Below are 26,866 nucleotides of genomic sequence, written 5' to 3'. Positions count from 1 at the left end.
CATTCAACCTGACTTGGCTTTGTCTCAGCTCCCACAAGGACTGCATTTCCCCTGGTTAGAGTTTGAAATTTGAAAGCATTTTACCTCGTGAAGCTTAAAATGACAATTAGCTAAGGATAAAGATCTATGGGTGGAGACTTAGAAGGTTTGTTTCTTTGGTTGAGACAGGTTTCACTTTGTAGCTATGGCTGGCCTGGTATTTATTTTGTAGCACTCTGGCTTCAAACTCTCAACAATTCTCCTGCCTCTGTCTACAGAGTTCTGAGACTGATTACAGACAGGATCAGTACCCCCAATTTACTAAGTGGCAGTGGATGACCTTGATATCCTGGTGCTTAAGTCTTTCAAGTAAGATTAAAAGCGTGTGCCCCCAGACCCAACCTAACAATTTTTTTTTTAAATTTTATATTTTGTACTGGGTCCCTAAGTAGTCCAGGCTGATCTTGAACCCAGGCCTTGAACATCTTGAGCCTCCAGTCTCAACAGCATCCTGAATGATGGGATTACCAGCGAGAGCCCACATGCCACGCCTGAACGGTATTTTCCAGGGCTTTAGACTTGAGAGGCCAGTGACAATACTTCTCAAGAGGGCGGTCAACGCCTGCACATTTTTCTTGAACCATTCCTATTCTCGGGCACGCTCTGCTAAGGCTGGGGGCAACTTTGGCCATTTATAAAAGAAAGAAGCAAAGGGGAGCAGGTTCCGCCCCTTTAATGAGCCTAGGGCGGGAGTGGGAGCCGGGCGGATTAGGTGAGCTTCCCCCCGAGGCGCGCCCCCAGCCAGCCCTAGAGAACTCATCAAGCCCTTGGGTCGAGGGGCGGGGCGCGCCTAGCGGTCACGCGCGTGGGCGGGGAGGGGGCGTGTCCGCGGGCGCGCGCGGCCGGCGAGGGGGCGTGTCCGGCGGACGGACGGGCGGGCGGCGGCGCGGGCCGGGTGCGCGGCGCAGCGTCCTGTGCTGGAATGTGCGGCTCCCGCGAGCTCGCGGCGCAACAGCAGACCGGGCGCCGCCGAGGCCGCGGGCCCCAGACCGGGGCAGTGGGGAGCTCTGCGACGGCAGGGCGAGGGCCGGAGGTCTGATCCCGCTCCGCGATCGCCCCGCGGGTCTCGCGGGCCTCGGCGCTCAACTTTTCCCCGCTCTCTCTCCCCTCCCCCGAAAGTCCAGCAACAAAGAAAAGGAGTTGGGAGCGACGGCAGCGGCGACGCGGGGGCGGCGGTCCGTGGGCGCGCAGGCGAGCGGGTAGGACGACGCGGACTTGGGAGGGCGGCGGGCAGGCGCGGAGCGGCGCGAGGCGCTGTCCAGGGCTGATCTGCAGATACTGTGGCTCGGGCGGCGCGGCGGGCGGGCGGGCGGGCGGGGGCGGGATCGGGTTACGGAGCGAGTCACGGGCTGGGCCGGGGGCTGGTGCGGAGCGGAGGTGGGGGCACCGGTCCCCAGTCGAGCTCGGGGCGGCCCTTCCGCACGGCGCTGGCTGTCGGGGCGGCGGAGGCCGGAGCGCCGCTGCTGGTGGCCGCGGTCCTGAAACTTCCCCTCTGCCCGCCCTCCCCTTCTTCGCCCGGGGCCCACCGTTCCGGGCCCCGTCGGCGTCCCAGGCTCGCCGCCCCCTCCCCCAAGCCGGGCCAGGGCCGGAAGGCGACCGCCCCGCTTGACTCAGCCCGGGGCACGGGCGGCGCCGCCGGCGGGCTGGACAGCGATTTCTGCGGCCCGCGCTGGCTCTGCGCGGTGGGGGAGCGAAGTTCGCAAACTTCCGGGCGCGGGGGCGGCGGCTGCCCGCGTGGGGCCCCTCGGTGAGACCGGGGACCGGCAGCCTCGGGAGGGCGCCTCCGAGCCCCGGCACAGGCCCGAGCCGGACGCCGGCGGCGAGGTAACTTTCCGACCCGGTCCTGCCTGGGCTCAGCGCGGGCGGCGGGGGAGGGGGCTGCGGGGCCGCGGCCAGGCGGAGAGGCGCCTCTAGGGTGGTGGGCAGCGCTCGAGGGCGAGAGCCGAGGCACCGCCCGCGGCTCGGTGGCGGAGAGGAAGCAAGAGGGCCCAAGTTTGCAAAGAGCTGCTTTGTGTTTGGTATTTTGAGAAAATGGCCGAATGCCTATTTCAGTTAGGAATGCCGCCGCCGAGGCCGGCGCTGGTGGCAGCAGCACGTAGGAATTCCGTGCAACACGTTGCGCTCGGGCTCTGCTTGCACAGCCTTCCCGAGAAATGTGGGGATTCCTTGGAGTGTGGCAACTGGGGTTCATGGGGATCTTTAAGTGGATGTTGGGGGGGAGGTCAGTTTTGGAATCCGTGGGACTGTTAAACCAGGGGAGGAGAGCTGTGGTCCTCTGCTTCCTGTGATGGCATTCGACTCCAACTTTTTGTTGGGGCATGTAACTGAGAGAGCGAGCTTGTGTTTAGACGCTTGGTGAAACGGACTGCTTTTTGTATTTTCGGTTTTAAGTGTATGTTTTAGTACTTTTTGCATGTCTTGCCTTTACTACTTTGCAAGAGGACACTGCATTCGAGGCTAGCACCTTTTGAGAGTAGAAGACGTTGAGACCATTTAAAAACTCGAACTTGTTTTCAAGAAGGTGATCTGTAATGGCTTCCTCTAGGCAAGTAGGCCAAGTCAAGCACAATGCGCCAAAGTTGCTGGTTGACGTGTTGAGTTGCACGGCTCTTAGGGGAGTTTTCAAACAGAAAAAAACGCTTCAAAACTTCCCCTTTTGTGGGAAAAGGGATCCATAACCACCCCTTTAAGTTAAGAGTCATCAAAAAAATTAAAAGTCGATTGGTTTTTCAGTTTATTCTTTTAGAGTTCGTTGAGTTTTCTGGAAGAAATTAAATTCCACCCTTCCAGATTCCTTGATGTATTCATTATACACATAGAATCGCTTGTAGATTGGAGGGGGGGGTTCTCATTCAGACCACTGAACTGTTGAAAGGGAAAACGGGGAGAACAATAGTTTACTATTCAGGGCTTTGAAACAAAAGTTATTTTAGTTGACATTAAAAATGTTTAACCACCAGAAAAAGGTTGACACACTTGGGCATGCCAGTGGTAGACCTAATGCATAAAAGAGTTGCTTTTTTTTTTTTGAGTGTAGGGAAATAGTTATTCATTTGTATGCTTTTGCGACTGCAATAAAAGGTAATTGAAAATTAACAGCAGTCTTGCTCAGCCTTCCTAGGTAGGATTACAGGCAGGCACCACCATTCCCAGCAAGAAGCATATCTTAAATTTGTTGATAGAAGTGAATGAAGCTCATTGAGCTGTAAAGGGTACATTGGAAAAATGCTTGCTTTAGCTAACGAGGACCGGATTTAAGTGGTATTCTTTTTTTTTGTTGTTACACTTTATTCAGTGTGCAGTTATGGCCACCCAGGTGATGGGGCAGTCTTCTGGAGGAGGAAGTCTGTTCAGCAGCAGCGGCAACATGGGCATGGCCTTACCTAGCGATATGTACGACTTGCATGACCTCTCCAAAGCTGAACTGGCAGCACCCCAGCTCATCATGTTAGCCAATGTGGCCTTGACTGGGGAAGTCACTGGCGGCTGCTGTGATTACCTGGTGGGTGAAGAAAGACAGATGGCAGAATTGATGCCTGTGGGGGACAACCACTTCTCAGATAGCGAAGGGGAAGGACTTGAAGAAGTGGCCGAACTCAAAGGTGACCCCAATGGGCTGGTAAACGTAGGACTGAGAAGTTTGGAGCTCAGTGCAGTGGAACCACAGCCGGTGTTTGAAGCATCAGCCGCCCCAGAAATGTACAACTCAAGCAAAGACCTCCCTCCCGAAACGCTTGGGACGGAGGACAAAGGCAAGAACACGAAGGCCAAACCCTTTCGCTGCAAGCCCTGCCAGTATGAAGCTGACTCCGAAGAGCAGTTTGTACATCACATCCGGGTTCACAGTGCGAAAAAGTTCTTTGTGGAAGAAAGTGCAGAGAAACAGGCCAAAGCCAGGGAATCTGGCTCTTCCACGGCCGAGGAGGGGGATTTCTCCAAGGGCCCCATCCGATGTGACCGCTGTGGCTACAATACCAACCGGTATGATCACTACACGGCTCACCTAAAACACCATACCAGAGCTGGGGATAATGAGCGTGTCTACAAGTGTATCATTTGCACGTACACAACAGTAAGCGAGTATCACTGGAGGAAACACTTGAGAAACCATTTTCCAAGAAAAGTCTACACGTGTAACAAATGCAACTATTTTTCAGACAGAAAAAATAATTATGTACAACATGTTCGGACTCACACAGGTAAGAAAACCTAAATTTTATTTCACAAAATGTGTGTGTGTGTGTTTTTTTTTTTAAGCTTATAGATCACGTAAACCAAACACTAGTTTACAAGGGGAATTGAGGATTTAGACAGAAAAAAAACCCTACTGATTAAATTTGTATAGTTTGTCAAACAAAACTTTCAAACTTTATTACTCCCAGTTTTGGTTTTCTTGGTTTTCTGGTTTTGTCTTTTGGAATAGACTATAGCTCTGGCTGCCTTGAAACTCATTGTTGGCCTCAAACTCTGACACCCCCCCCCCCCTGCTGGAAGTAAAGGTGTTCCTTGCTCCACCCTTTCTCTTTCCGTAACAGGGTCTCTGGTGGTCCATACTGGTCTTGAACTCAACTATCCTATAGCTGAGGTTGTTTAATTTCTGATCTACAGTTGAATTGCAGACCTGTGTCGCTGATTCTGAAGTGGGAGTCGGAACACCGGGTCTTGTGCCTGCCAGGCAAGCATTCTCGCTACTGAAGCTGTGTGCTTTTTCCTTTTCTCTACTTTATGTAAAGGAGTGGTTGGACTGCTTGTCTGTGAGTGCACTGCATGTGTGCAGTACCTTCGGAAGCCAGAAGAGAGCATTGGCTTCCTGGAAACCCAATGGAGAGTTTTGTAGATGCAGAAAAGTGAACCCTGGGTCTTCTGCGAGAAAGAACAGCCACTGAGTGCTCTTTACTGTTGAGCCATTTCTCCAGCCAAGAGTAGAATCACTGCAAATTGAAGCCATTTTCCTAAGAGAGCAAGCAAACACACTCATGAGGATTACTTTGCAGACAGAAACAGCATATTTGTTCAGAGTATCCTGATGGCCTACAGGTTGCGAGGACTTTCTGGCCCAGAAGTCAGGAATTCTTAAGGTTAGTGTAGCTCAGTAGTAAAGCACGTATGTTAGAACGCTTCATGTTGTTTCTTCAGCATCAAAAAGAAAATTTTCAAAGTGGCTGGAGAGATGGATCAGCCTTTAAGATCGCTGCTGTCCAGCAGATAAGAGCACTAGCTCTTCTAGAAGACCTAGTTCAGTTCCCAGGATCTACATGGCAGCTCACGACTGCAACTAAGTCCCAGGACATACATGCAAGACAACACCAATGAATATAAAATAAAAATGAGTAAGAACAAAATAGCTGGGAGGTGTTGATGCATGCCTTTAATCCCAGCACTTAGGATACAGTGGCAGATGGATCTCAGGGTTCGAGGACAGCCTGGTCGACAGCAAGTTACAGGATAGGGAGGACTATTATACAGAGAAACCCTGTCTCAGAAGAAAAAGAAACGCAAAAGTATTTTTAAACAAAACTAACCCCACAAAACTTTAGAGTCCAGGGTCGTGCCATGTAACACACTTGTGGATTCGAACTAACCCAAGTTGTGGCTTCAGTCTCCCAGAACCTTCTTCAGAGTTTGAAACATGCTGTAGAGATGGCTTTGTGTACGAGAATGCTGCTGCTCTTCTGGGGGTCTGAGTTCAGTTTCCAGCCTTTATGTTGGGTGGCTTCAGGACCTGTAATTCCAGAGGGATTGGTCCTCAGTGAGCAGGAAGAAAGAAGGCCTCTGAGGCTGCTTGTTTGTTTGTTTTTGAGACAGGTTTTGAAGGTCTCTGAAGTGCAGGCTAGCTCTGGATTCCTGAGTCCATTATTATCCCTCCAGACTATTTGGGGGATTATAGGAGTGAGGTACTAATGGTGTCAGTTTTTCCAAAATTCATTATTATACCATTTGTTGTAAGTATAGTAGTTTTCCTCTGTATAGAGTGGTGTTGCCATTACTACAGTCCTGTAAGATAGTCCAAAGAAATTAAAGCCCTCAAGGCCAGCATTTGGGAGACTGAGGCAGGAGAATCTGTAAATTCAATGACAATTTAGACTACTTAGACCACAGCTTAGTGAGTTCTAAGAATTTCAGATTTTATCTTTTTCTGAAACAGCTCACACAGGAGTGCTTACAAACCTTGCACAAGGCCCAAGGTTTGACTCTTAACACCTACCCCCACCCTAATAAATAAAAACAAATACAAGGACTGGCCAAAAAAAAAAAAACAGAAAATGCTTACCTCACCTTTAGTGACTACAGTGAGCTCAGGAGCTCAAGGTTGTTCTTTGCTGTTGGATGCAGCCCCAGGCTCCTCTTCAAAATTGCTTATCAATGTAGTCTCTTCCTGTTTTCCCTCAGTCCCAGTTATCTGCCACCACAGTCTGCTGGGAAATGCTTATGTGGAGATTCCTTTTTTTGTTAGGCAATTGCGTGTACGACCTTGGCTGGCCTCAAATCACCAGGTGTGTCTAGCTGTCCCCCAAACTCCAAACCAATCTTTGCTCTTGTATTCTGAGTGAGTAGATAGCAGGTCTGTACCACCCTGCTCAAACTTGTTTTGTGAGACTCCTTTTGGGTTCCTTCAGGAGTAGTAGCTTTGTGGCCCTGCCTTGAATTCTGGCAGTCCTGCTTCGAATGAAAGGTGTAAGCCACAAAACTCTGGCCAGCCTTGAATTCATCCTACCTCAGCCTTCTGATGAGCACGTTGACGGGGTGGATCTATTAGATTTACTTGACTTACATCTTGATGGAACATTTGTTAGGGCCTAGAGCATAATCAGTATTTTTCAGAGTTGATTAATTTTATGAGGATCAACCAATACCGAGAATGCCACTCTGCATATGTATACATAGGACAAAATGGCAGGGATGTCCTTAGCTATTTCGGAAATTGTGCTTGGGTCCCAAGCTGAAAATTCATTTAATAAAAAGTTTTCTTTTTTTTTTTTTTGGTTTTTCGATATAGGGTTTCTCTGTGGCTTTGGAGCCTGTCCTGGAACTAGCTCTGTAGACCAGGCTAGTCTCGAACTCACAGAGATCCACCTGCCTCTGCCTCCCGAGTGCTGGGATTAAAGGCGCGCGCCACCACCACCCGGCATGAAAAATTTTCTGAAACTCAAGTTTGTTGCTGCAAGTGGTGGTGCACACCTTGAATCTCAGCTGGATCCAGGACAGTTAGGACACAAACCCTGCCTGGGAGGGGGTGGGAGCCGGCAACAGGGGCCGAAACAAAACTAACCCTCTAGTTTACAATTCTTTTTTTTTTTTAAATTATTTATTATGTATACAGCATTCTGTCTGCATGTATCTCTGCAGGCCAGAAGAGGACACCAGAGCTCACCACAGATGGTTGTGAGCCACCATGTGATTGCCGGGAATCGAACTCAGGACCTTTGGAAGAGCAGACAGTGCTCTCAACCTCTGAGCCATCTCTCCAGCCCCTAGTCTACAGTTCTTAAGAGCAAACACTAATCCAGTCCATGCTAAACATAATAGTAATTTGAGGCATATATGCAGTTGGAAAATAAGTTTGAGTTTTGTAATGGCACCATTGTGTTTCCAGAAAGTCTAGAGACAGTTCCTAGCACTGTCTGAAATGGAACCAGGGATTGAGGCAGGTTTATCAAAAGTTCGTTTGCACACACAAACACCAAGGTGCTTTGTGCTTTGAGGACCTGGGGCTAGAGAGTACTGCCAAGATACCTTAGATTGTACGTCATTGTAGTTCAGCCTGTCCTGGAGCTATTTAAATTAGTTTGGTCTGGAATTCACAGAGATTTTCCTGCTTCTGCCTCCCAGTGCTAAGATCAAAGGCTTGCATCACACATGACTCAGATTTTTAATTTTATTTCAGAAACCTTAATGTTGCCAGTTTTTGAAGCCTATTGTTTATGAAGTGAGAACTTCTTGGATCTCACTGCAAGTGTGTGTATGTATATATACATATATGTGTGTATATATACACATTAATATATAATTATATGTAATTACATGTAAGCATTAATATAATTATATATTAAGCTAGTTCTAGGTTAGCCAGGGCTACATAGTGAGACCTGGTCTCAAACAAAAATGGTACAGAGCAGGGCTGGAGAGATGATGGCTCAGCAGTTAAGAGAATGGCCTGCTTTTCCAAAGGTCCTGAGTTCAATTCCCAGCAACCACATGGTTGCTCACAGCCATCTGTAATGAGGTCTGGTGCCCTCTTCTGGCCTGCAGAGATACACACAGACAGAATATTGTATACATAATAAATGTTTTAAAAAAATGGTACAGAGCATACATTCAGGTCATGAGTGTTTTGTTGAATAACTACGGTTCATTTTGATAAATTGCTGCTGGTTTATACTGATAGACCATGGAAGACAGCATGAGCGCCCCAGAACTTTGACTTAGTAATTGTACTTAACACCCGACTGTTCTTTTACATTTAGAGCTGGTAGGTTGTAGTCAGACTTTGACTTAGTAATTGTACTTATCACCCAGCTGTTCTTACACCTTTAGAGCTGGTAGGTTGCCTCTTTAATCAACCGGAAGCTAAGGGGGGGAGGGGAGGATCATTGTTTCAAGGTCAGCCTGGGTTGCACTGTAAAGCCCTGTCTTAGAACCATAAAACCAAGAAAATTGCTACAAAGTTAAGGTTTTTTTTCTTTTTCTTTTTTTGGGGGGGGGCTTTTTGAGACAGTGTTTCCCATAACTAGCTCTTGGAGACCAGGCTGTCCTTGAACTCACAGAGACCCGCCTGCTCTGCTTCCCTGGTGCTGGGATTAAAGGCGCCATCACCACCCAGCTTTATTTTTATTTATTTATTTTTTTTCGGTTTCTTGAGACAGGGATTCTCTGCTTTGGAGTCTGTGCTGGAACCTGCTCTGTAGACCGTGCTGGGATTTAAGGTGTGTGCCACCACAGGTTGGCGAGCTAAAGTTTTTTTTTTTCCTTTTTTTTTTCTATTTTTTGAGTTAAAGTATTTTCAACAATAAATTTCACTTTGTTAGCTGGGTGTGGTGATATGCACCTTTAATCTTAACAATTGGGAGGCAGAGGCAGGCGGATCTCTGAGCTATTTCCAGGTCAGCCAGGGCTATGCAGAGAAACCCTCTCTGAAAACCACACAATAAATGAAAAAAATAATAGTTTATTTTTGTGTTTTCGAGGCAGGATTTTTGTGTGTGTCAGGACCCGCGAGCACAGGGCCTTTCTTCGGAAGAGCGCCTTTTCACTGCTGAGCTGTCTCTCCGGTCCCCCACTGTTTGTTTTGGGGGGTAGCATCTTGCTCTATACTCCGGCTGAAGTTGAGTTCCAGAGTTTCAACTTTAGCTCTTAGGCACTGAGTGTTGTAAGCACATGGTAGTCATATCCATTTTATTTATTTATTTATTTTTTTAAATATTTATTTATTATGTATACAATATTCTGTCTGCATGTATGCCTGAAAGCCAGAAGAGGGCACCAGACCTCATTACAGATGGTTGTGAGGCACCATGTGGTTGCTGGGAATTGAACTCAGGACCTCTGGAAGAGCAGGCGATGCTCTTAACCTCTGAGCCATCTCTCCAGCCCAGTCATATCCATTTTAATGATTGTTTTACGTTTAGGACTGTGTTATCCATTGTGTAACTTTGAACCTTTGCTTTTAGCTTTTTTCCTTTTTTTGGGGGGTGGGAGTGGGGGCTTGAGGGACAGGTCTCTCCTACAGAGCACTGGAACTCACAAATCCCGCCTGCCTCTACTCCCTGAAAGCTAGGATCACCCCACCCAGCTCTTTGCTGGAGATGACCCCAGCTTTCCAGTCCTGAACATACTCCCTACCATTGAGCTATGTCCCCGGCCTTTTTTTTTTCCGTTTTCTAAGTGTGACAGTGTAGCGTTTTGATCATCTAGCTATTTGGATGTTGAGTTTCTGCACTTCAGACATTGCTGCCTTGTCAGATCTTTCATTCTATCCTTCAGTCTTAGGAAGTGAACTCAGGTTGACATGTTTGGCAAGGCTACTGCATTTGCCTGCTGAGTAGCCTTGACAGTCCTGAGCTGGGCTGCTAATACAGGCCTGTTTTGTTTTGTTTTGGAGGAGACTGAGGCAGGATCACAAGTTCAAGGCCTGTGTTGGCCACACTATGAATTAAAGGCCACCCAGGGCAATTAACTAAGACCTTGCCTCCAAATTAGAATCTTTTGTTAGTGCTGTGTCACCAGCACCTACATAGATAGCTTCAGCTATCCTCAGTTTGTATCAACTCATACAGAACACCTATGGACTAATATATATATATATATATTAAATATATATTAAAATTCTGTCTTTGCCTTGATGTTGTGTAGCCTAAGCTATCTTCCAACTCTTGATCCTTTTGCTTCCCCCAAGCACTGGGATTATAAGCATGTGCCACCCTTGGCTAGAGTTGCTGCATTAGGCTAATGGTCACATGGTTGAGTCTTCATTGACTCTTTCCCTTGTGTTAGGACTTGAACTCAGAGCTTCACATAAACTCTTAGGTTCTACCACTGAGCTGTATTACTTTGAGGTCAGTGCACACCGTCTGTAAGGGCATCACGTGCACTGGGTGTGCATATGTGACCACAATTAAATGTAATAAGCACGAGAAAAGCAGTAGCATCAGGAAATTCTTCTTGTTCATTTCATGCTACTCAGGGCTTCAAAAATTTGGACTGCATGCAACCTCAGCCAAGATTTGTGATTTGGAGACAATCTTAAAATGTAGTTCTGGTTTCTTTGGATTTAGGTGGCTACTGGTGGGGACTTGAACTAAATTTGCCATTACATTAGACACAAACCCCTAGGATTTTGTTTGAGGGAAATACCCCCACCCCAACCTCTCCAGACAGAGTTTCCCTGTGTAACAGCTCTGACTGTCTTGGAACTCAAAGATCTGCTTGCCTCTGCCTCCCAAGTGCTGGTATCGAAGGTGTGCGTCAATAGTGTTCAGTCAAGGGAAAAAAAAAATCTTCAAAGTTAACTCCTTGAAATGCAGTGTGTGTGTGCGCGCGCGCGCGCGTGCGTTCACATCACCATCCCTGGAATTCTGGGTGTTAAATGGGAGCCACTGAAGGTAGGCTTTATTTAGTTCAAGGAAAAAAAATTTGGATGTCTCTTAAACAGCATTTTGGTTGATTTTTTTTTTTTTTTTAACTGAGAATTTTGTTTACCTTGAAAAATGTTTTTATATGTAAGTGTTCTGCCACATGCATGTCTGCGTGAGGTCAGAAGAGGGCCCTAGCCTGGAACTGAAGTCATGGATGGTTTAGCTACCCTATGGACTAGGGAGTGAACTGGAATTCCCTGCAGGAGCACCAGTTGCTCTTAATTGAGCTGTCTCACTGGAGCTGCTGTTCATTTTTGACTCTCCTAGGTCATGCTGCTCAAGAACTCTTAGCTGCCAGTCTATCTAGCCCTTCCCACTTCTCCCTCACGAGCGCTATAGGTTCTGTGTGCTACTGTGCAGATCCACCTTACACAGCTGGAGTAATGGTCTGATTCTGCCACTAGTGGGAGAAGAGGACTTTTGTTGTAAAATACTGAGCTATGATTATGATGGCTTACATCTTACAGTCCCAGCTCACGGGAGGTTAAAGGAGAAGTTCAGGGTCATTCATTCTAGCCTGGGCTATGTAAGACCCTGCCTCAAACTAATTTTCTGGACAACACAACACAATTTAAAGATATAGTGAAAGTGTATGGTCAGAAGTTTGGCAGATCCCCGGTATTTGAGAGACTGAGTTAGAAAGATCACAAATTCACGCTTTTAGACCCTGTCTCAAAATAAATAAAAAATGGAAAATGGCTGGAGATATTTTTTTCTTGGAATGGTTGTATAAATCTGTACTCAGGCAGAGGCAGGAGGATTGAGTGTTGGCTAGCCTGGACTATCTAGGAAAACAACCTGTTTCAAATTCCAAAATAAAACCTAGCCAGACCAACCCCAAAACACCCAAAAACATATGGGAGGGAATAGTTAGACTGCTGAGAATTGTTTTTGCTCGATTGTTACATCTTAAACATTATCGTTATAATTTTGCAGGAGAACGCCCATATAAATGTGAACTTTGTCCTTACTCGAGTTCTCAGAAGACACATCTAACTCGACACATGCGTACTCATTCAGGTTGGTACGAAATGATAACTTCGGTTTCAGTAAGCTATCTTTGTATTTATTTCACTGTTTCAAACTTCTTTATTAAAGAATTACTTTTAGACCTGTAACCTAATTGCTTATAACTTAATGTTTTTGAGGATCTTTAAAAAAGTTTGTTTTTTCTTAGATATGATCTTATAGTGTAGATGCTGGCCTGGAACTCAGAGATTCAGCTGCCTCTGCCTCAGAAGTGTGAGGATTAAGTGTGTGCTGTCATGCCAGGCAGGGCTCTGCCTAAAAAAAACAAAACCAAAATGAAGTGGGGAGGATAAATCTGTGTTCTCATAAATCAGGCAAAGGTTTTCTGGGAAGGTTTCCTTATTTTTCTTCTGAAGTTTTATTTTGAGACTGGGTTTCTCTGTAGCTTTGGAGCCTGTCCTGGAACTAGACCAGGCTGGCCTTGAACTCATGGAGATCCTCCTGCCTCTGCCTCCTAAGTGCTGGGCTTCTGGAACTGAGTTACAGATGGTTAGGAGCTAACTACATGTGGGTCTTCTACAAGGGCATAAATTACTCTTAACTGCTGAGCCATCTCTCTAGCTCTTAGTAGTTTTTAGAACTCAGAAGAGTGCTAATATTTCAATAAAAGAGCTAGGCATGGGGGCACATGCTGTAATCTGCACTGAGGCAGGAGGTTAACCCCAGTAATAAAAAAGCAGTACATTTTGATATAACCCCTAGTTAATTTTTGTCATACAATTTATTTGATCATGTTTTCCCTTTCCCAGTGCCTCAGATCATCTCCACATCCCCTCCCACTCATCTTTATGGTCTTTATCTGACTTAACCTAATCTTATTACTTTTATTAGTATGTATTTGTGATTGTATGGGATGCACTCAGGCTGGAAGTGGGTACTGGATCCCTTGCTGCTGGAGTATACAGGTGTTCATGAGTTACCTGATAACGGTGCTAGGATCCAAACTCTGATAGAGCCTTCAGCCCAGATTTTACCTATGCTCTACCTTTGTAATTGTGACTTAGAAAAACTTAACATTTCTCAGTTATCTCCTTTATAAACTTGGTTGTATTATAGAATCTGACTTGATTTGGCCCTTGTATATTTAAAATGCTGGCATCTGCTAAGCTTTCACTGGTTGACTGAGCTTCATTTCCAGGCTCCTCTTAGTATCTTGTCAGACTTCCTCCTACATTGGCTGGCCTGGAGCTTGCTCACTATGCTCATGTGGGTCAGGCTAGTCTAGTTCTTGCTCCGCCTCCCAAAATGCTAGGACTAAAAGCCTGCTTTACCACACCTGACCTTGCCAGGCTTGCTTTTTCTTTTCTTTTTTCTCATGACAGGGTTTCTCTGTAGTTCTGGAGCCTGTCCTGGAACTAGCTATTGTAGACCAGGCTGGTCTCGAACTCACAAAGATCCGCCTGCCTTCGCCTCCCGAGTGCTGGGATTAAAGGCGTACGCCACGGCCACCCTGCAGTTGCCAGGCTTTCTTGATCCTACATGCTTGCTATGTACTCAGATATCTTCCCAAGCTATTAAATTGGCTACATAAAGATGTACTGGTGGCTCACGCCTTTAATCCACCCTGCACTCAGGAGTCAGAGGCACATGGATTTCAGAGTTTGAGGCCATTCTGGTCTGCAGAATGAATTCCAGGACAGCCAGGGATACTGTCTTGGAAAAAACAAAACCCAAAAATGTTACCGCTTTTGGGTACTTCCTGATTCATTCTCCAAGGGCAATTAAAAGGGTCTTGGGTTTGGTGATATGAGGATTAATATTCTATAGAGAGCTTTACTTAGTTCTTTAATCCATTCCAGCCCTTGGGAGACAGGCTGTTGGAACTCTTGTAGACCAGTCTGGTCTACATAGACCCTGTCTCAAAAAGCAGTAACAGCATGTAGAATGGAGGAGGATGTAGCTCAGTGTAGTGTGGTTTCACAACATTGTGCACGACCTGGATCAATCCCTAGCACTGCACAAGGAAAAAAAAAACAGCATTGTGTTAATTCTGTCTTTTAATTGCAATATGTAAGTTCTAGACATTGAAAAGATAAAGTTATTTTCCTCTGCAGTGGGTCTCCCTTTCTGGATATCTGCTGGCTTTCATGTCAAGTCAGTTTTTTTTCCTGGTCAACTGGAAATTAAATCTTAAATGCTTGACATTTATCCTGTGAGACAGTTTATTTGAAGTCACCTGTGGTTAACCCGTTACTTACGGTGATGCAGCTCTGGTTTAGAAGGATTCATATATAAGAAATATATATATGAATATATTTATATAAATATTTTCTTCTTGATTGGGCAGTGCTCAATGTTCTCTGTGGTGTCTTACTCTAGTTGATAATCTTTGCCTTTTCTTTGGGTTTGTTAATACTGTCTGGAGTTTTCTGCTGTGTTTAAAAGATATTATAGTTATCAGCAATTGTTATACTGTGCTAAGTAAGTATTGTTAATACCTATTGATATTGATATGCATACAGGGTACTGAAAATTACAGTCTTAATGCAAATATGCCAGTCTTTATTTATAGATGAGGACATGTGCCTAGGCAGGACAGAAAAGGACAAGTGTCTCTGAAAATAAGAAGTTAGAATTCAATTCCCAACTGTCCCAATTTAAATAAAACTGTCCCTATTTAAATAAAATTATAGTTGATGGGGCTATGCTGCAGAGAGAGCTCTACCGCTTGGTGGTCAGAAGTGTGTGTCTGGGTTCTTCCTAAAGCAGCACATAATACATATTTATAATCCCACCGCTGGGAAGTAGAAGCAGGAACATTAGAAGTTCAAGGCCTTTTTCAGCTGCATATTTAGCCTGAGGCCTGACTGGGTTTTATATAATAGCTTTTTTCAAAATAAAGGCAGTGGGGGTTTAGGTGGCTCAGTTAAAAGTGATGTTCCGGCAGTCTGATCCTGTAGAATGTATGTACCACCACACTCAACACACATGTCTATATAGCACTCACACAACAATACAGCTTTTCTTTTAAAGTATATTCCCTTTTCCTCTGTTGAGACGGGTTTTTTGTGTAGCTCTGGCAGTCTTGAAACTTGCTCTGTAGACCAGACTGGCCTCAAACTCAGAGATCCTCTTGCCTCTGCCTCACAGTGCTGGGATAAAAGGTGTGCACCACCACACCCCAGCTTGTTTTTTATGACTGTGAATTGGAAAAATAGATTTTATTGAAAGAATATATTTTATGGCACTTTGGAAGCTTATGTAGGTAGCTTTTTATGCTTTTCTGGATAGAAAGGTTTTTGAAGGCCCCATGTTGCATGCTATCTGTTTTAAGCTTTTCTACCCTAATACAGGGCGGGGGTGGGGAGAAAGCATGGGATAGAGGACAACCAGAACAGTTACTGGCTTTCATACTTGAGACATCAAGTCATTATTTCCTGAGTAAAGGATTTGATGTCTTGGACAGTAATATGCAGTGAACACACCCTAGACCAAGTATGCTATAGACAGTCACTCCCCGTGTCAAACCTATTTTAAATGAAGGACCAGGAGTATGCTTGAATTCTCTGACCTTTGGTCAGGGTGGAGCGAATCCACCTCTGCATCATCTTAATGTCCAAAACACCAAGTAACCACGTTGTAGGTCAGAGTGTGTAGAGACACCTGTTGCCAACAACGTTGAGAGCAAAAATAAGCTCAAACTCTCTGATGTCCATTTAAGGTGGAACAGACTCACAACTCTGGGCCCTCACAAGAGTGAGACTGCCATATATTTTCCTTTCATTCAAGTCCCACCCCTCCTTTTAATCTAAATCTATTTGTGTCTATATAGTGAGATCAAGGCCAACCTGAGATATATGAGACCCCATCTCAGCCTCTCAGAGATGGCTCAGCTAGTAAAGGCTCCTGCTACAGAACCTGATGGCCTGGATGGGAATTGAACTTTTTTTCAATTACAGTTTATTTGTTTGTGCATGTCTGTGGGGTACATATGCTATATCAGTCATGCATGTGAAGGTCAGAGGACAGCTTAGAGGCCTTGGCTCTTTCACCATGTGGATCCTGAGGATCTTCCTCAGTCTTAACTCCCTTTTATCCATTCTTCAAGTTCCCTCCTTCACTCCAACCCCTTCCTCAGCCAATAGACAATTAGGATTTCTTTAAGCGTAGGTAGGAAGTTATTACTTGAATAAGGGCAGCTTAACTTGTTAGCTGTACTGCTGAGAGGCTATGACTTCATCCCTAGCAACTCATTAACTGCCTCTTAACTACTCAGGAAAGAGTGGGGCCTTCTGTGCTCCTCCTCCATTCGTCTGGAATGTTGATGACTGCTATCTTAGACGTACGGGTAGTCACAAATGACTTCATGAATATAATGTCCTGCTGTACATCCTCTATCCTCTGTCTTTTCCCCTTCTGTGATATTCCCCGAGCTTTGGATAGGATAACATAGATGTCTTATTTAGGGCCAAGCATTCCATTATCACACTTTGGCCTGCTACAATGAAAGTTTAGGAAGCAGTTTGATGACATGATTATTGAAAACTGTAGTAGCAAGTTCACACCTAGGGTCAATGACCTCCCTAGAAACTGCTCTTGTTCAGTACCAATTTTTTTAAATATTTATTTATTTATTATGTATACAATATTCTGTCTGTGTGCATGTCTGCAGGCCAGAAGAGGGCACCAGACCTCTTTACAGATGGTTGTGAGCCACCATGTGGTTGCCAAGAATTGAACTCAGGACCTTTGGAAGAACAGGCAATGCTCCTAACCACTGAGCTCCAGCCCTCAGTACCAATTTTTGTTGTATTTTGAAACCTCATTTCTTTGTGTAGTCCTGGCCATCCTGGAACTGCAGTACCAATTTTGAAGATGACAGTTAATAAATTAGTAACTTAATTATTTATTTAATAAATTGTGTATGTCGACATACACTCAATGCTTGAGTGTGGAGATCACGCAAGGACAGCTTGTGAGTTTCTTCTGCTTTCTATGTGGAACTTTTTACTAAACTTTTATTAAATGTTTACTAGAAGTTTTGGTAAGAAATCTTAACCAAGGGGCCATTTGCTGTCTCTCTTAAGAACTGTTATTCAAGAGAGTTGGGATTATAGATGTGTGTCACCATGGCAGGTTTTATGTGGAATTGAATCTAGGAGTTTGTGTTTTGTTTGGGGACAGGGTCTCACGTAGCTCAGACTGGCCTCTTATGTAGGTGCAGGTCACCTTGAAGATGGTTTATTCAGAGCAGTACTAGCAGTGACACTGCAGGACCAAGTGGAGATGTGTGTGTGTTGTAGAAAGCACAGTGACACCCAGGGCCCTGTGCTTGCCAGGCAGGTGATAGACTCTGCTAAACTGCCCATATTGACCTCAGATACAGTGGTCCTCCTGCCTCAGCCTCTGGAGTGGCAGCAATTACAGGTATCGCTTCCATGCCTGACTGAATGCTTGGATTTTAACATGGAAAGAGTTGCCATTTATCTACAAACCTAATTTGATATACCTGGGCAGATGTTTTTGGGGAGATTAAGGATTCTGTCAACAGATATTTCTAAAGTTGTAATCTTTAATATTGTCATAGTTAAGCTTCATGTTTAATTTTGCTTGTGGTAAACTTGGATAATAATGCGTGAGAATGTTTAAAAGATTAATTTTCATAAATGTCAATTTCCATTTCTCTACTATGCATTCCATTGGACCGGTGGGGTATGGATACCAATTGGTAATATTTACTAGAGTGTGATCTAGTTGGGTATGTATTCAGGTAGAATGTTTTTTTTGCTTTTTTGGGCGGGTGGGCTTTGTGATTATGATTGTTTACATACTGTATTTATTTGTATGCCAGTCCTCATTTAGTTAGTTTCTTTGCCCCTTTTATAGAGAAATTAAGAGAAAAAAAATCACTAAGTTTTTAGTTGACTTTAGCCTTATTTTTGCTTTAAACAGTTACTAGGTCTTAGAGGAACTTGCTCACCTCTTGTTATGAGTAAAGGGTTAAATTTACTCCCTCAGGCTCAGCAGAGCCTTAAAAATGAGGCATATAGTCTGGAACTATAGCTCAAAGTTAAAGACTCCTCTCCAGATTGACTTTAGTTATATTATATTTTAGTTTTAAAGAATTATGGAGGATGAGGAGCAGAAAATTAAAAACTTTTCTCTTGGAGTAGCTTCGTCCCAGAGCTGGCATCCAGAGGCTTGTGGCCTGTGCCAGCAGGTCTTTGCTTCTGGGTGGAGCCTGTTCTTTAATAGTGCCAGATAGCTAACTTCATAAACTGTTTTGAACATAATGGTTGACTGGGTTGATTATTCCTTCAATTTATTTTGAGAATGAAGCCTCCATCCCAGATAGAGAAAAGTTACACAAATAAATACAGAAAATATAAGGTGCATGGTCATGTCTTTCCAATAGATGGCCTGGTGATTTTACATGTACAACTCCTAAGGATATTTTAATGCTGGATTTGTGTCTTCTCTCTGTGGTAACATCTCATTTTTACCTTCAGGTGAGAAGCCATTTAAATGTGATCAGTGCAGTTATGTGGCTTCAAATCAGCACGAAGTGACCCGACATGCAAGACAGGTTCACAACGGGCCGAAACCTCTTAACTGTCCTCACTGTGACTATAAAACGGCAGACAGAAGCAACTTCAAAAAGCATGTGGAGCTGCATGTCAACCCACGGCAGTTCAACTGCCCCGTGTGTGACTATGCGGCTTCCAAGAAGTGTAATCTACAGTATCATTTCAAATCTAAGCATCCTACCTGTCCTAGTAAAACCATGGATGTCTCAAGAGTGAAACTGAAGAAAACCAAAAAGAAGGAGGCTGACTTGCATAATAACAACATCACCAATGAAAAAACAGAGATAGAGCAAACAAAAACAAAGGGGGATATGTCTGGAAAGAAAAACGAGAAACCTGTAAAAGTAGATAAAAAAGAGAAGAAGTCTTGTGGCAATGTTGCAGTGGTCCAGGTAACTACCAGAACTCGGAAATCCGCCACAGAGACGAAAGCAGCGGAGATGAAACACATAGATGTAACTACAGGCAATAGTTCAGACAAACTCAGTAAAGCCAAGAAAAACAAAAGAAAGATGGATGCTGAAGCCCATTTCCCAGATGATCCTGTGAATGAGGAACCAGTGCCGAAAAAGAAACAGAAGACAGAGAGCAAATCCAAAAACAGATCTGAAGTGCCAAAGGGGGACAGCAAAGTGGAGGAGGGAAAGGGGGACAGTAAAAAGCATAATGTTCCCATTAAGAAAGGTACAAAGAAGAAAACTGTAAAAAGTAAACCAAGTAAGAAGGGCAGCAGACCTGCTCAGGAGACTCGGAAGGAGACAGCTCAGACAGAGCCTCCCTCCGTAGAGCTGACTCACGGGGAGGTCTCTCCAGTTCCTGCTCAGGTTGTGGTCACTGTGACAGGGTCTACTCAGACAGGGCTTCCTTCTCCCATGGATATCGCTCACACAGGGCCTGTTCAGATGGAGGTTTCCCAGACAGGGGTTCCTCAGGTGGAGCTGCCCCCTTCAGTGGCGCCTGCTCAGTGTGAGCTGCCATCTCCCATGGAGACTGCTCAGAGCGAGCTGCCCCCTCCAATGGCGCCTGCTCAGAGGGAGCTGCCCCCTCCAATGGAGCCTGCTCAGAGGGAGCTGCCATCTCCCATGGAGACTGCTCAGAGCGAGCTGCCCCCTCCAATGGAGCCTGCTCAGGTGGAACTGCCATCTCCCGTGGAGCCTGCTCAGAGTGAGCTGCCATCTCCCGTGGAGCCTGCTCAGGTGGAACTGCCATCTCCCGTGGAGCCTGCTCAGAGTGAGCTGCCATCTCCCGTGGAGCCTGCTCGGAGTGAGCTGCCATCTCCTGTGGAGCCTGCTCAGAGTGAGCTGCCATCTCCCGTGGAGCCTGCTCAGAGTGAGCTGCCATCTCCCGTGGAGCCTGCTCAGAGTGAGCTGCCATCTCCCGTGGAGCCTGCTCAGAGTGAGCTGCCATCTCCCGTGGAGCCTGCTCAGAGTGAGCTGCCATCTCCCGTGGAGCCTGCTCAGAGTGAGCTGCCATCTCCTGTGGAGCAGTCATCTTTGCTGGAGCCACCTCAGGTGGGACATTGTCAGAAAGAGTTGCCTTCTCTTTTGAACTATGCTCAAATGGAGGTTGTGCAGACAGGTTCTACTCACATGGGATCTGTTCAGGAGGAGCTTCCTGCTGTCATGGAACCACCTCTTCAAGTCAAGCCCATTACTAAAAGGTCATCTCCCCGAAAAGATAAGACGAAGGAGAAGTTGAGCATACGGCGTGAGATGCTGCGGCAGGAACAAGTCCTTATTGAAGTTGGCTTAGTGCCTGTTAGAGAGAGCCAGCTTCTAAACGAAAGCAAGAGTGCACAGGGTCGCCCAGGCCTGTCTTCATCACTGCCAAAGGGAAACTCAAGAAGAGAAGAGGCACCCAAGGACCAAAACATCTCTGAGGGGGAAGGAATAGCCCCTCTCAAAGTAGGGACTGAGGAAGCCTGCGAGAGCCAAACTGAACTTGTTGCTCCAAAGGACTCTACCAGTGTGTTATCCTCTGAGCAAAATTCAAAAGTGCCAGACGGTGAAACACTACATGCTAAGTGTCAGACAGGTTCAGCTGGGGCTTGTGAAATTGAAGTGGGCACTGAGCAGAACACAGCAGACAATGTCCCTGTGAAGGACTCAGCAGTCGAGCCAGGGTCACCAGTGCCTCGTCTCCCATCAGCAGAACGTGAAGTGGCATCAGCAGCTGTAGTGGCCTCACCTCCTATCACTTTGGCTGAAAACGAGTCTCAGGAAATTGATGAAGATGAAGGCATCCATAGCCACGATGGTAGCGACCTGAGTGATAACATGTCAGAAGGCAGTGACGATTCCGGGCTGCATGGAGCTCGGCCAGGGCCACAAGAAGCTGCTTCAAAAAACGGAGAGGAAGGGTTGGCAGTTAAAGTAACTGAGGGAGATTTTGTTTGTATTTTCTGTGATCGTTCTTTTAGAAAGGAAAAAGATTACAGCAAACACCTCAATCGCCATTTGGTTAATGTGTACTTCCTTAAGAAGGCAGCTGAGGGGCAGGAGTAGACCGGAAGTGCAGTTCTTGGTGGAAACAGTCTCTGCTCCTAGATAAGGCAGGAGGCAAATGCAAGCTTGCTTTAAGTAGTGCCCAGTGCTGATTTTGAAGCGACATTCTTTTTCTTAGGACTGTGTCTTATCTATTGACTGTTGCATAAATCTTAGCAAAGCCTAGGAGGTTAATGTAAGGAAACAGACACTTAAATCTGTTAGCTTGTGCAGTCGAGTGGAAAGAGGAAGGCAAGATGGTAGAACATGCTTTCTTGCCTTGTTCACCTGCAGCCTGTCAGTTTTTTATGTCTTTTTCACTTTAGTTTCTATTTTTAGTTCCTTGTTCAGATTGATAAAAATTGGCGTAGCAAATTACTTGAAGAATTTGCCTGCTTTATATAAATAAAGTTAGCACTTTAAAGTTTCTTTAGATCACAAAAGACATTTAAATTGAAGAAAAATTCTTTGAACAGTGGACATTGTATCTGTCCAGGTAACTGCTTCCTGACTTAACGGTCAATATGTTGTGTTTGTATGTTAATCATTATAAAAAGTGATTTTTGGTGTTTTTTATTTTGGTGCTTTACTGGCTTAATATGTTGCACATGGTTTTTGTTTTTTAACCTATGCAGTTAATTCCTCCCCCCTAGACATAGCATTGTGTTTGATAGTAACACTTTATCCATATATGCATGGTTTTTCTTTTGGGGGTGTGCTTTTAGGCTTGTTTGCAAAGGGCCGTTTTCCTTTTCTTTGCAATTGTCTTTTGCAGAACTACAGTGTGCGAGGTTATGAGCAATGGAACATGCAGGTTCAATCCATTGTTTTTTTTATTTCTTACTTTAATTATAACTGCTTATCTATGCCAGAATCAGTTTCATATAAGTTATTTTGAATGGCGAGCATATGCGTAATTCCACAGCTCTCCCGTCTGACTTTTCCAGTAAGCCATGAGATCCCATATTGACAAAATTTAATCTCATATCAGCCATTAAGAGTTTTTTTTCTTTTGCTGATTCTAGCTTATCTCTTAGAAAGTGATAAATTGTTCTTTGAAGAGTTTATTTTTTCAATAGATAGTTGACGTTGGGATGGACGCTTAGCTGAGTAAAGAACTCCAAGTGATTGGTGGAAACAGCAAATTTGGAACCAGACATAGTTACCGTTCAAACTATAGAATATCACTTGTGAGGAAGCCATCATGGTCACATGGCTAATCGAGAATGGAGTGCTAACTTCTGGCCAACAGCTGCATCTTCCAGTGAGTACCTGAACAGGGCTGATGTTCATACTTTCTCAGGGATCTCCACAGACTCGTGGGTGTCCTCACTGCCCCTGTGAGACAGCCTCTGTACAGGAGAGGCCTCCAGCGAAATGCAGCCATCCTGGTGTCGTCAGTGACATTGCTGAGAAGCCGCATGCTCCAGAACTGGTTCTGTGCTCTTTGGTCAGTGCCAGAACGTGAAATAGTCCAACTTGGGATGTGTTTTTTACTGATAGTAGCTACAAAGTACGATCCCAAGTGGGACTTGTGACATTTTGGTGGTGATGTTCTGTTTGGACATAACCTCTGTGTATTTCATTTATTTTCTTTTACCTGGCGATCTCTGAGCAGGCTTCAGATTTTGACAGTTCATGAAAGATGACAAGCATTAATGTATGTGTGAAAAGCTTAGGGAAATTCTGAGTGAAGTTTTAGTTAAAGTTGGTTGAACTTGGGATTGACTGGGAGGCCAAAGATTTAAAAAGCGGAAAATTTTCTCAAAACACAAGTTGTGTGATAATAGTGTGTGCTTTGTGTGTGTGAATGAGGACTTGTAAATGTTGAATTCTAGGCTCCGACAATCATTGTCAGTGCAGATCAGACTGCAAGTATTTATGTTTTAAAACTTAAATTATAAAGCTAGTTAAGTCTTTCTAACAACTAGTTTTAATGTTCAAGAGCACGTTTTACCTATGTTACCTATTCAAGATGTTGGAAAAGATGCATCGCAAGCACAGGTGGAGGCTGGGAGCTAGCTGGTTTTGAGGAAGAGGCCAGGCCTTCGTGGAGTCTTTCCCTATAGTAAAGGAAGGAAAACATGCCTTCTGGGACTAAACTAAGTTTTAATTTGAGATTAGAAGTCAAAAACAAAAATATAAAGGAAATTGAAACCTCATTAAATTGATCTTTGAAGCATTGAAATGAAATTGAGTGGGACTTTGAGGCCTTCTTCCAGAAAACAAGGACTTGGTTGCCAGGCCTATATTAGGCCTAAACCTTGGTGCCATTGTTTACTTAAATTGTTTCAATGTAAAGTACAGTTTGGAGTTCTTCCATTTGAAAACTGTGACTTTTGCATGGGATTGTTTGAATCTTGTTTTCTAGTCTCTCTTCTCGTCACCAACTTCATAGTCTGAAGGTAGATTTTTCTCTTGATAAAGGAACAAAAAAAGTGAACATCTTATTTGTAAATTGATATCTAGTAACTAGTGTTAAACTTGAAATGGTAGAATTCTTTAAAGCCTAATTTTTGGTAGCCTTAGAAGTATCTTAATTATTTTTGAACCTGTATTCACCTTGTTTTTTCATATATCTTAAGTTATATTTTCTTTTCAGAGCTGCTTATTTGGGGCTTTTTTTTTTAATTGAGGCGTAATTCATAAAAGAGGGTACATTGTTTTGATGATATTTTTACAACGTTGGCTGGATGTCTTTAGTCTTCCAAGAAGGGCCATTTTACTTTTAGAGTTACTTTACTTTTAAAGTCTTGAGGTAACACTTGGACCACTTTGCATGTAAGCGCTAATGCAAATTAAAACTCAAGTTGACCTCAAGCAGTTCACTCTATGAATGTTGACCGCAAAAAGAACACTTAGCCTGTTGGGGGCTGAAGAAATTTTTTTTTTTTTTTTTTGCAAAAATCAAGGTATACTCTAGGGTTTCCTGGTTGACCTCAATAGATAAAGTTCAGAAATGCTCTGGATGTGTTAGGTTTACAGTCTACATACACGGCTGGCTAAGTGAGATGGCTTTTACAGTTCTGCATGTATCCCTTAGGCTTCCCGTTAGTTACTGAACCCCTAAAACTGGTATTGTAACATTACAACAATGTTTTGCGCCAATTTTATAAACCTTTACAGTGCAATATGTGTTACTTTTCTGAGGCAAACCAAAGGTGTATTTCTCAAGGTTCTGCTGCCTTCAGCAGCGTTTGATGGAGGATCTTTTATACATTTGTAATAGATAGAAATAAACCAGAAATGCAGTTTTCATTTTCTTTCTTTCTTTTTTTTTTTTTAATTGTAAACCATGTACCAAGTTTCTGGTCAAGATTGTGTAGGATAAGTTAAACATAATTGCATTCTATTAACCAATATGAGTGTATTTCTTATGCATATAGTTACATTGAAATAAAGTTCTAAAAACACGAGGCCTTTGTTTATTATTGGTGTATCAAAGAAGCCAAGATCAACTTTTTTCTATAACTGCAAGTACATTATACCTTGATTTTTCTTTCCTTTTTCTTCAGTGCTGATGATCAAACACAGACCTTGTAGGCACAAATGACTCCATCGCTGAGCTATGTCTCCAGTACAGTGTATTTAAAATTTCTAAGGCTCGGGCTGGAGAGTTGGCTCAGAGGTTAAGAGCATTGCCTGCTCTTCCAAAGGTCCTGAGTTCAATTCCTAACAACCACATGGTGGCTCACAACCATCTGTAATGGGGTCTGGTGCCCTCTTCTGGCCTGCAGGCATACACACAGACAGAATATTGTATACATAATAAATAAATATAAAAAAAATAAAATTTCTAAGGCTAGCTGGGAAGACAGTAGTGGCTAGCAGGCATAGTGAGTAGGCTTCTGGTGGTTTTGGGTTGGGAGTGACACTGGTGTTAGTGACGCTATTACACCTTCGCAGTGAGAGAGGGGCTAGTGCACTCTGACTGCGGCTGACCTGAACAGTGCATTCACTCTGAGCTGGAGGACTGCAGTTTTACATACGCTTTCATCTGCAGATCTCTTAGGTCTGAGACACTTCAAGCAATTAAATTTGCTGTACAGAGACACAAGCTGTGAGTTTGGTTGTTTAAATGGGGGAAATTTATAACGTTTTTTTTGTTTTTGTTTTTTAATTTTATTTATGTATACAGTGCTCTGCCCACATGTATTTCTGCAGGCCAGAAGAGGGCACCAAATCTCATTACAGATGGCTGTGAGCCACTATGTGGATGCTGGGAATTGAACTCAGGACCTTTGGAAGAGCAGGCAGAGCTCTTAACCACTGAGCCATCTCCACAGCCCCTTTATAACACATTGTTATAGCTAATCTAGAGACAGATCAGGATTGTTTTTCTGGGTAGCCCAGAGGCGTGGGCTCCTCAACTGCCTCCAGACTCATGCTCCCTAAGAGAACGGAGCCTGACGGGCACTTGGGAGCAGCCAGCTCACCACCCTTTGACCTGCCTGAGCTGCAGTGCTGCTCAGCCGACTGCCAGCTACTTCTGTGTAACTTAATGTTTTCTAAGGAAATGCTGGCGAATGCTGAATCCGCTATTTTAAGATCCTACTTCTGCAACTCTAGAGCCATATGTTAACCAGGCTTAGGTGTTTGCATGATTTAGAGAGGGGAGAAGTTGAGAAACATTGAAGTTTGTAAACCATCAAAGAAAAAGATGGCATTTAGTAATTTGAGAGTAAATCATGAGATAAGGGAATATTAGGTATTGGTTATTTATAGATGAATTTGTGGCCTCCGGAATGATTCCTTAGAAATAAAGTACAACGCTTTTTTTTTTCTTAGTGGAACTGAGATGTTACATGGGACAAGATGGATGAAATTAGAAACAAGCCAAGTAGCCAAGCTGTGGCGGCCCACGCTTTTAGTCCCAGCACTCGGGAGTCAGAGGCAGGTGGATCTGAGTGGGCCATCCTGGTGTACAGAATGTTCCAGGACAGCCAGAGCTGTTACAAAAAGAAATCGTGTCTTGAAAAACAAAACCCAACAAGCCAGCAAGATTTTTTGCATTTCCCATTTACAGTGTAGCTAATTTGATCAGTACTTTGTGTTAGAATTTCAGCCTCGTACTCTGTCCGTGGTACTCGGCAAGCTCTCCAGCAATACCGAATAGTTCCATCGGCCAGGAGAGAAAGCACTAGCAATGTAAGTTATCTGAGGTGGCAAGACTTGGAGAAGTCACAATGGGACACTAGTTAAGGCTTTGGGCTGCTTTGCTGAAGATGAGAGGTATTTTGTACACTGTGTACTTTGGATGCCCAGGGTAGAATTGTATGAGATGGCAGTTGAAACGCTCAGAGAATTCACATGCGGTAACAGAATTTCTAAAGGCCCCGCCATCAATCACGTCAACCTGAGTTTGATAGACACTGGGACTGTACATACACAATAAAAAAATGGGAAATTGGGCCTGGTGGTGGTGGTAGCATACGACCTTAGTCCCAGCTCTCAGGAGGATCTCTGAGTTATAGGCCAGCCTAGTCTACAAGTGCTAGTTCCAGGGCAGGCTCTAAAGTTACAGAGAAACCCTGTCTTGAGGATCCCCCCCCACCAAAAAAAAAAAAAAGGAAAAAATGAGAAATGATGGAGGATAATTAACTTTAACTTTTGGCCTCCAGTTGTGTGCATTCACATGCATAGACTGCAGACAGAC

The 26,866-nt window shown here is 44.4% G+C and overlaps 1 protein-coding gene across 2 annotated transcripts; it reads left to right on the top strand.

The window, feature by feature from the left end:
* Window positions 1-1,111: 1,111 nt before the first annotated feature.
* Window positions 1,112-24,626, top strand: Rest (RE1 silencing transcription factor). 2 transcript variants are annotated; one of them, XM_075942906.1, is made up of 4 exons: window positions 1,112-1,238; window positions 3,335-4,238; window positions 12,108-12,191; window positions 18,650-24,626. In XM_075942906.1, exons 2-4 carry the CDS (start codon window positions 3,344-3,346, stop codon window positions 21,229-21,231), a joined length of 3,561 nt encoding a protein of 1,186 aa, XP_075799021.1. In that variant the 5' UTR covers window positions 1,112-1,238; window positions 3,335-3,343; the 3' UTR covers window positions 21,232-24,626. The 2 variants fall into 2 exon arrangements, with proteins under 2 accessions (XP_075799021.1, XP_075799020.1); XM_075942905.1 differs by lacking the exon at window positions 1,112-1,238 and adding an exon at window positions 1,540-1,863.
* The last annotated feature ends 2,240 nt before the right edge of the window (window positions 24,627-26,866 follow it).

The sequence above is a fragment of the Microtus pennsylvanicus genome, chromosome 12 (genome assembly GCF_037038515.1).
Source record: "Microtus pennsylvanicus isolate mMicPen1 chromosome 12, mMicPen1.hap1, whole genome shotgun sequence".
NCBI classification, from domain to species: domain Eukaryota; kingdom Metazoa; phylum Chordata; class Mammalia; order Rodentia; family Cricetidae; genus Microtus; species Microtus pennsylvanicus.
The sequence above is the reverse complement of the archived record's forward strand: the minus strand, read 5'-3'. Positions and strand labels throughout refer to the sequence as shown.